Genomic DNA, 9,431 nt, shown 5'->3' with positions numbered 1-9,431 from the left:
GCCTAAAATTGAATAAATATTCATTCTAAAGATGATTTCTGTTCATATTGGGTCGATATTTGACGAAACAAAAAAATCAGCGTTTGGAAGTAAAAACGCTGATTTTTTTCATGCAAGTCATTTTTTGGAAGTAAAAACGCTGATCACTTTTAAGCCTAAAATTGAATAAATATTCATTCTAAAGATGATTTCTGTTCATATTGGGTCGATATTTGACGAAACAAAAAAATCAGCGTTTGGAAGTAAAAACTCTGCTGATTTTTTTATTGGGTCATATTTGACTGCATTCTAAAGTTGATTTTTGTTCATTTTTTGACGAAACAAAAAAATCAGAGTTTTAAGCCTAAAATTGAATAAATATTCATTTTCTGTTCATATTGGGTCGATATTTGACTAAAAGTTGATTTTTTTTTTGCAAGTTCATATTGGGTCGATATTTGACGAAACAAAAAAATCAGCGTTTGGAAGTAAAAACTCTGATTTTTTTTGCAAGTCATTTTTTAACCCATTTCAAGCCTAAAATTGAATAAATATTCATTCTAAAGTTGATTTCTGTTCATATTGGTTCATATTAAACAAAAAAAACAAAAAAATCAGAGTTTGGAGGTTCAAACTCTGATTTTTTTTGCAAGTCATTTTTTGATCACTTTTAAGCCTAAAATTGAATAAATATTCATTCTAAAGTTGATTTTTGTTGATAGTGGGTCGATATTTGACGAAACAAAAAAATCAGCGTTTGGAAGTTTCTGATTTTTTTTGCAAGTCATTTTTTGACCACTTTTAAGCCTAAAATTGAATAAATATTCATTCTAAAGTTGATTTCTGTTCATATTGGGTCGATATTTGACGAAACAAAAAAATCAGAGTTTGGAGGTTCAAACTCTGATTTTTTTTGCAAGTCATTTTTTGGCCAGTTTTAAGCCTAAAATTGAATAAATATTCATTCTAAAGTTGATTTTTGTTCATATTGGGTCGATATTTGACGAAACAAAAAAATCAGAGTTTGGAGGTTCAAACTCTGATTTTTTTTGCAAGTCATTTTTTGATCACTTTTAAGCCTAAAATTGAATAAATATTCATTCTAAAGTTGATTTCTGTTCATATTGGGTCGATATTTGACGTCATTTTTTGAACAAAAAAATCAGCGTTTGGAAGTAAAAACTCTGATTTTTTTTGCAAGTCATTTTTTGATCACTTTTAAGCCTAAAATTGAATAAATATTCATTCTAAAGTTGATTTCTGTTCATATTGGGTCGATATTTGACGAAACAAAAAAATCAGAGTTTGGAAGTAAAAACTCTGAATTTGAATAAATATTCATTCTAAAGCAAGTCATTTTTTGATCACTTTTAAGCCTAAAATTGAATAAATATTCATTCTAAAGTTGATTTCTGTTCATATTGGGTCGATATTTGACGAAACAAAAAAATCAGCGTTTGGAAGTAAAAACTCTGATTTTTTTTGCAAGTCATTTTTTGATCACTTTTAAGCCTAAAATTGAATAAATATTCATTCTAAAGTTGATTTCTGTTCATATTGGGTCGATATTTGACGAAACAAAAAAATCAGAGTTTGGAGGTTCAAACTCTGATTTTTTTTGCAAGTCATTTTTTGATCACTTTTAAGCCTAAAATTGAATAAATATTCATTCTAAAGATGATTTTTGTTCATATTGGGTCGATATTTGACGAAACAAAAAAATCAGAGTTTGGAGGTTCAAACTCTGATTTTTTTTGCAAGTCATTTTTTGATCACTTTTAAGCCTAAAATTGAATAAATATTCATTCTAAAGTTGATTTTTGTTCATATTGGGTCGATATTTGACGAAACAAAAAAATCAGCGTTTGGAAGTAAAAACTCTGATTTTTTTGCAAGTAATTTTTTGATCACTTTTAAGCCTAAAATTGAATAAATATTCATTCTAAAGTTGATTTCTGTTCATATTGGGTCGATATTTGACGAAACAAAAAAAAATTAAACTGTCAAAAAAGTTGTATGTCCTTACCTGCTAAAAATCTTTCAAAAATTCCAAGTTTTCGTAAATTTTCTGAATTAAATTATCACAACACATGATTTATTTTAATGGAAATGTCCAATTATGCTCGTACATTTATTCAATTATGATCATTAATTCTAAAAAAACTGAGAATTTTACCTTCTACAAAGATTCTCACTTATTTAACGATTTTTTTTCTGTGTATATGTGTGTGTATGTATGTGTATGTGTTCGAATATATAGAAAAATTAAATGATTACAATGTTTTAATGATAATTTTAATTTATAGCGAATTATAGGCTTAATCATTAGCAAGTAAGTTTTTAGAGTCCGTCTGCAATTATTCCGTAGCTGCCATGGCGCGAGCTTGTGCCCGTACTCGTTTCTCGTATTCCAAGCGATTTTGACTAAAAAAATATTTTTTTTTTGATATTTTCATAATATTTTGAAATAATTTCAGGGACTTACCAGTAAATTGTGTAGGCTTCGGCTTGTGCGGGATCTTTAATATTCGGTTCGTTCAGCAAATCCTGGATACCGAGGAGAATTTGTTTGATCGTAATCGCGGGACGCCAATCTTTCTCCTCGTCCAACAGCGAAAGGCAGACCGTGCCCGACGGATAAACGTTCGGATGGAAAAGTGGCGGCTCAAATTTGCACTTTGGCGGACTCGTGGGGTAGTCGTCTTTGAAAATCATGCGTAATTTGTACAAACCGCCTTCCCATGGAGTCTGAAAAAAATTTTTTGTTTGACATAAAGCAGCCATTAGTACGTCGGGTAGTGCAATGGGAACAAAGAAACATCGAGAAAAGGGACAACTTACGCCTTTTTTTCCGGGAATCGCGCATTCCCATGTCATTAAATTGAGGGTGCCATCTGTGTTTTTGACGGGGCGCGCAACGAAAGCCTGAAAAATGAAAGTTTTTACGGTGAAATTTTGGGTTTGCACAACAAAATTTCGATTAACTCACGAATGGATGGTCTTTGCGCCAAGCTTTACGTTCCTCGCCGAGTCGTGCAACAGCAATTCCAGTCATTTTTGTGTTTTTGCAGTGATCTACGGGTGTTTAGTGCGACAATTTTCACGGTTAGGAGCTTTAAATTGTTGAATTTTCACGGATTTTTTGACAAATAATCACGGAGCAGTCCAATTACCGCATTCACTTTTAATAAAAATGGCGTTCCTTGACAGCTGGAAGCGCACTTATCACTTTCATTCGTCTCACTACCGTCTTCCGTCGGCTCGAAACCCATCTTGAACTTTTTTTCGAGCGAAAACTTGCCTCTTTTCATAACAAAAACAAAATTTTTAGCAATTGACCAACTTTTAAATGTAAATTTCGTCTTTTATGAAGCTTAATTGAGTAATTTCTCGTGAAAAATTCGTAAATTATCGCAAAAAGCGATGAAAAGAACCAAAAGTCACAACACAAAGGAAAGCTTAACAACTTTAATCACAGAAGAAACTTCGGACGATGACTCATTAGTGATAAGCAACAACGTAGAAACCGAAGCAGAAGAGTTAGAAGAGGACACTGACGATGACGCGGTGCTCGATGCAAGCGATGATGTCGTTTTTCGGACCACACATCGTCCCAAATCCATCTACGAGAGTCTCGATTACGACGTTTGCGAGAACGTGTTGTGGGAACAGGAGCAAAAAACCAAAGTCACGAAGCTTTCCGTGAAGAAGGATGTCTCGCGATGGTTCATTTTTCTGCTAATTGGCATCTTGACGGCTTTGGTTGCGGCGACAATTGACATTGTGATTGAAGAAGTTTCGTTGATCAAGTACGGGTTCCTGAAGAAACTCGTCGATTCACACAAAAATGGAGATGTTGGCATTCCGTATCTGTACTGGGTGCTTACGAATGTCGTTTTTGTGTTTATTGGAGCGATGCTGGTGACTTATTTGGAGCCTGTGGGTGAGTTTTTTGATAAATTTTTGAATTTTAGATGGAAATTTGTTGAAAAATTGTCTTTTTTGGGAAAATTTAACAAATTTTTAAGATTATTCATAAATTTTGATGCTTTAGAGCTCTTGCTTTAGAGAAAATTCTCAAAAATTATCAAAAGTGACGAAATTTTATAATTTTTTGATTATTTTTAACTAATTTTGATATTTTTATGAGTTTTTTGGTAAATTTTGGACTCTTAAAACATTCATAAAAAGCTTAAAAATTATAAAAAAATGAAAAAAAAAATGAAATTTAAAATTTTTTGAAAACTTTTAGCTTATGACAACTCCAAAAAATGATTTTAAATTATCGAAATTGAAAAAAAAATAAAATTTTTCAAATATTTAATTTATATTTTTTTCCTGTTGATTCAAGATATTTTCTTATATTTGCATAAAAATTAATGAAAAATTAAAAAATTTTTATTTTTTAAAAAAAAATTATTTTTTTTTAATTTTTTAAAATTTTTTTAAACAATTTTTGTCCTTCAAAAATGATTGAAAATAATCGAAATAGGAAAAAAAATATTTTTTTAAATTTTAAAATTTTTTCAAATTACTTAAAAAATGTTTAAAAAATTAAGAAAATTTAATATTTTGGTAAAAAATTTAAAAATTTATTTTTAAAAATTTTAAATTTATTATTTTTCTTGATTTTGTGTAAAAAAAAAATTTTAAAAATGCTTCAAAATTATTTTTTTATAGTTTTTGGGCTGATTTTTAAAATTAAACTCTAAAATTACTTTGAAACTCCTGTTAAATTAATTAAAAATTTTTATTTTTTAAATAAACTGAACCAATTTTGATATTTTTTGTCATTTTTGTATAAAATTTAGTCATTTAAAAATTTACGCGTTTCAAAATTTATTAAAAAAAATTTTAAATTGAAAAAAATTTTCAATTTTAATTAATTTTTAACCTTTTTAGCATGTAAAAGCATCCAAAAATTGCTTTAAAAATTTTTAAAAAACAAATAAAATTTAATTGTTGAAAAATAAAAGCAATTTTTGACCAAAGTTTTAATTTTTGATTAATTTTTTATCATTTTGATTCATGAAATTTTCTAAAAAGTGCATAAAAATTCATTTTTTTAAGTTTTAAAATAATTTTTAAGTAATTTTTAACTTTTTTAACTTTTTAACCCTTTTTGACTCTTAATGTCTTCATAAATTTTCTTTATAAAAATAAAAATTTAAAAAAAATTTCTCAATTTTAAAATAATTTGATAAATTTTCCTTAAATTTTAATTTTTTCCCCTTCTTAACTCTTCAAACCATCAAAAAAAATCCTAATTAATCGAATTTTTCTTTCAGCTGCTGGCAGCGGAATCCCCCAAGTCAAATGCTACTTGAACGGCATCAAAGTGCCTCGCATCGTTCGCATCAAAACGCTGGCTGTGAAAGCAATTGGTGTCGCAACATCTGTCATCGGAGGCTTGGCAGGCGGCAAAGAAGGTCCCATGATCCACAGTGGCGCCGTAATTGCTGCGGGAATCTCTCAGGGCAAATCCACGACATTCGACAAAGACTTCAAAATCATGCGAGGCTTCCGCGATGACCACGAAAAACGGGATTTTGTCGTTGGCGGAGCTGCTGCGGGCGTTGCTGCTGCCTTCGGAGCCCCAATTGGAGGAATTCTCTTCAGTTTGGAGGAAGCGGCGAGTTTTTGGAACCAACATTTGATCTGGCGATGCTTTTTTGCGTCGGTTATTAGCTCATTTACACTCAATTTGGTCCTTTCGGCGTATCATGGGTTGGAAAGTTTCACATATCCCGGTCTTTTCAACTTGGGACAATTCGAGCCGCTGCCTTTTCAGTACTACGAGTTGCCAATTTTTATCGCGATGGGCGTTTTTGGCGGAATAATTGGCGCCTTGTGGAATTCCATGAACACGAAAATCAATATTTTCCGAAATCGCTTCATAAAATGGAGATTTGCGCGAGTTATTGAAGCGATGTTGATCGCAGCGTTGTCAGCGACTTGCGGATGTGCCATGATGTACATGTTGAATGACTGTCGCCCGCTCGGGAATGATCCGACATTGACGCCCGTTCAGCTGGCATGCGAAGATAACGAATATAACGCAGCAGCAGCACTTTGGTTTCAAACGCCCGAACAAACTGTCAAAGCTCTCTTTCACGATCCGCCCGGAAGTCATCAAATTATCACATTAGCGGTCTTTGTCTTAATTTATTTCGTCTTGTCGTGCATCACATTCGGCTTAAACGTCTCCTTGGGCATTTTTATTCCGACTTTGCTCGTGGGCGCGGCATGGGGACGACTTTTCGCCATGTTCCTCAGTGTCGCTTTTCCCACAGTGACGTTCCTCAATCCCGGCAAATACGCTTTAATTGGTTCGGCGGCGCAATTGGGAGGCGTTCTACGGATGACGCTCAGTTTGACGGTCATTTTGATCGAAACTACGGGAAATATTGCCTTTGCATTGCCGATTATTGCGACAATTACTGCCGCGAAATACGTTGGAGATTATTTCAATGAGGGAATTTACGATACGCAGATTAAAGTTTCGAAGGTGCCGATGTTGTCGTGGGAAGTTTCGCCACGTTACAAGGGATTAAAAGCCGGAAATATCATGAGTCAGCCCGTGGTTTGTCTGAAAATGCGGGAGAAGTTGGATTATATTTTGAAGGTGCTGCAGGAAACGACGCATAATGGTGAGTTTTTAAAGAATTTTTTTAATTTTTCACATTTTTCTTCCTGAAATTTTTGTAAAATCTTTCGGCTCGTATTTTTTCTCAGAAATCAAAAATTCAGATTTTCATGGATATTTTTTTATATACATTTTCCTACATCTCACTACCGTATTTTTTGTCCGTCCCCGCCATAACTTTTTTATTTTAGGAGATAGAGGGTTCAACGTAGGGTCAAAACATCTTGAAATTTTTCGCACTTGGTACGCCCATCATTAGATTTTCAAGTCTCATGTATCAAATGGGACCCTCCCATATAAGCCTATATACCAAAAATCACAAAATTGACCATAACGACATGAAAGAAAATTGTGAGAGACTTCATAATATGAAAACCAGCACTAAAAAGTCAAAAATAAAAAAATATATAAAAAAAAATTTTAAAAAAAAATATTTAAAAAAATTATTTAAAAAATATAAAAAAAATATTTAAAAAAAAATTTTTAAAAAAAAATTTAAAAAATTAAAAAAAAAATTTTTTAAATTTAAAAAAATAAAAAAAAATTTTCATTTAAAAAAATATTTAAAAAAAAATATAAAAAATATAAAAAATTATCTACTAAAAATAAAAAAAAAAAAATTTAAAAAAATAAAAATAATTTTTCATAAAAACGTACTAAAAAGTAAAAAATCAGGGCCTAAAAAACGCACTTAAAAGGATAAAATAAGGGCCTTTTGTTAGCCAAGTCCCTTTTGTTAGCCAAGTTCCTTTGATCAGCGATATTATAAATTAAAAACTAAAAATGTGGAGTTTTTAGTCACATACTTTTACCTAAATAATCTTAAGAATTCGAGAAAATTTCAACAGGCTAATATGGTTTGTTTTGTAAGGCCCTTATTTTATCCTTTTTAGTGCGTTTTTTAGGCCCTTATTTTTTACTTTTTAGTTCGTTTTTTAAAATGTTTTATTTTTAGTGTTTTTTAACACTTTTTTTCATCTATTTTTAATATTTTTTTACATGTTTTTTTTAATATTTTTTTTTATTTTTTTATTTTTTTTTAATTTTTTTTTTTTTTTTGAAAAATGTATTTTCTTAAACTTTCTGGATTTTCACAAATTTTTTAAATATATCTTTACTTTAAGCCTCAAAATAAAAAAAAATTCTCATAATTCTCATAATTTGATTTTGATTTCATAATTTTCCAAATTTTTAAAAATTTCCACGAATTTTTTGAATTTTATTTTTTTTTTTTATTTTAATTTTCTTTCAATTTCACAAAATTTTCAAAAATTTCTCAAATTTTTTTCTTTCTTTGAACGAAATTTTTAAAATTTTTCCCAAATTTCAAAAAAAAAAAAAAATTAAATTCAACAAAAATCTAAATAACATTTTCTCCTTAATTTCAGGTTTCCCCGTCGTCGATTCCGTCGACACCGATCGCAGCAACGGTCGTCTCCGCGGTCTCATTCTCCGCTCGCAACTGATTCTCATCATCAAACGCAGTTACTACGAGGAAACGGCCCGTTTTTGGAAGGACACTGTCTCCATTGAAGTTTTCCGCAACGCTTATCCGCGATATCCCGAGCTGCGCGACGTTCCCCTGCACGAAGACAAAACTTGTGGCTCGTATCACATCAATATGCGGATGTTTATGAACCCGTCGCCATACAGTGTGCACGAAAGGACCTCCGTGCCGCGCGTTTTTCAAATATTTCGCGCTTTGGGCTTGCGACATTTGCTCGTCGTTGACAATGACAATCACGTGCGAGGGATAATTACGCGAAAAGACCTCATTGATGATGATTAATTTTTGTGTTTTTATGTCTTTGACACGTCATTCCGTTGGAATTAGTCGAATTTTCGTTAGAAAATTGTATTTTTGTATCTCTAGTAGGAATAAATATTAGCTAGTTTATTATTAAATCAACATTTTTACTCGAAAAAACTTAAATTTAAACAAAATTAGTCAGTTTGGTAACTCAAATACTTCAATTTCCGCCGTTATAATGGATAATTTTTGGTCCTTCTTCAGTTTCATCCTCGTTTGTGGTCTCCGAATCGCTTAAATTTGCCGCCAAAGCATCTTCGCCCTCCTCAACCTCATTCCGATCCTCCTCCGTACGCTCATTTTCAGCATTTTCCTTCTCCGAGAGCATTTCCGTGAGGACATTGACGAGTTCCCGTGTCTCGTTGAGCAGTTTTTGCGATTCGTTGAGCTCCGATTCGAGACGTTCGCACTTGTCATGCAAATATTCGTTCTCCTCGAGTGTTTCTTCGAGCGCAAGACGACGTTTTTCGGCCAAAACTTCCCAATAAACGTCACTAACAGCCGTTTCCGAGGTCAAATCTTCCTCCGTGATCAAACTGGAGGCTGGAAGCGTTTGAGATGACGACGAAGCAACAGCTACGGGCTTCTTATGTTTCAGATCTGAGCCGGCATCGTCCTTGGAAAGCGATTTAACAGTCGGTTTGGCGAGAGATTCCTTTGCAACGTACGCCGGAAGGCGTCCTACGAGATTTTCCTTGTTAACTGCCGTGTTTTGGATCGTTTTTAACGTCTTTCGGGAGTTTTTGATGTGCTCCTGGAACAAAATTCATGAAAAAAAAATTTTTTTTTGAGACGCAATTGAAAATTTTTACCTGTTGCTCCTTCGAACTCTCAACTTGGATGAAAATTTTGTTCGGAATGGCACTCATGGCGTCAATTTTCTCGAAATTTCACAAAAAAAATAATTTTTCTTTGATTTTTCTACAATTTTTGTCTTTTTTCCTGCGATTTGTTTGGCAAAACGAACAATAATAATGAAATGGCGCCAATTCCCGA

The 9,431-nt window shown here is 32.2% G+C and overlaps 3 protein-coding genes across 3 annotated transcripts; 1 reads left to right on the top strand and 2 right to left on the bottom strand.

Moving 5' to 3' along the window:
- Positions 1-2,079: 2,079 nt before the first annotated feature.
- LOC134833362 (SUMO-conjugating enzyme UBC9-B) lies at positions 2,080-3,180 on the bottom strand. Its single transcript, XM_063847665.1, has 4 exons — positions 2,969-3,180; positions 2,821-2,904; positions 2,465-2,727; positions 2,080-2,403 (listed from the first exon to the last, which is right to left on the bottom strand). The coding sequence occupies exons 1-4, from the start codon at positions 3,032-3,034 to the stop codon at positions 2,337-2,339; spliced, it is 480 nt and encodes a 159-aa protein (XP_063703735.1). The 5' UTR covers positions 3,035-3,180; the 3' UTR covers positions 2,080-2,336.
- A 77-nt stretch (positions 3,181-3,257) lies between these two features.
- LOC134833358 (H(+)/Cl(-) exchange transporter 7) lies at positions 3,258-8,535 on the top strand. The gene is made up of 3 exons (XM_063847661.1): positions 3,258-3,922; positions 5,268-6,629; positions 8,014-8,535. Exons 1-3 carry the CDS (start codon positions 3,403-3,405, stop codon positions 8,412-8,414), a joined length of 2,283 nt encoding a protein of 760 aa, XP_063703731.1. The 5' UTR covers positions 3,258-3,402; the 3' UTR covers positions 8,415-8,535.
- LOC134833361 (geminin) lies at positions 8,475-9,428 on the bottom strand. Its single transcript, XM_063847664.1, has 2 exons — positions 9,248-9,428; positions 8,475-9,189 (listed from the first exon to the last, which is right to left on the bottom strand). Exons 1-2 carry the CDS (start codon positions 9,302-9,304, stop codon positions 8,596-8,598), a joined length of 651 nt encoding a protein of 216 aa, XP_063703734.1. The 5' UTR covers positions 9,305-9,428; the 3' UTR covers positions 8,475-8,595.
- Positions 9,429-9,431: the final 3 nt, after the last annotated feature.

The sequence above is a fragment of the Culicoides brevitarsis genome, chromosome 3, assembly GCF_036172545.1.
Source record: "Culicoides brevitarsis isolate CSIRO-B50_1 chromosome 3, AGI_CSIRO_Cbre_v1, whole genome shotgun sequence".
In the NCBI taxonomy this organism is placed as follows: Eukaryota; Metazoa; Arthropoda; class Insecta; order Diptera; family Ceratopogonidae; genus Culicoides; species Culicoides brevitarsis.
Note: the sequence above shows the minus strand (reverse complement) of the source record. Positions and strands in the feature narration are given on the sequence as shown.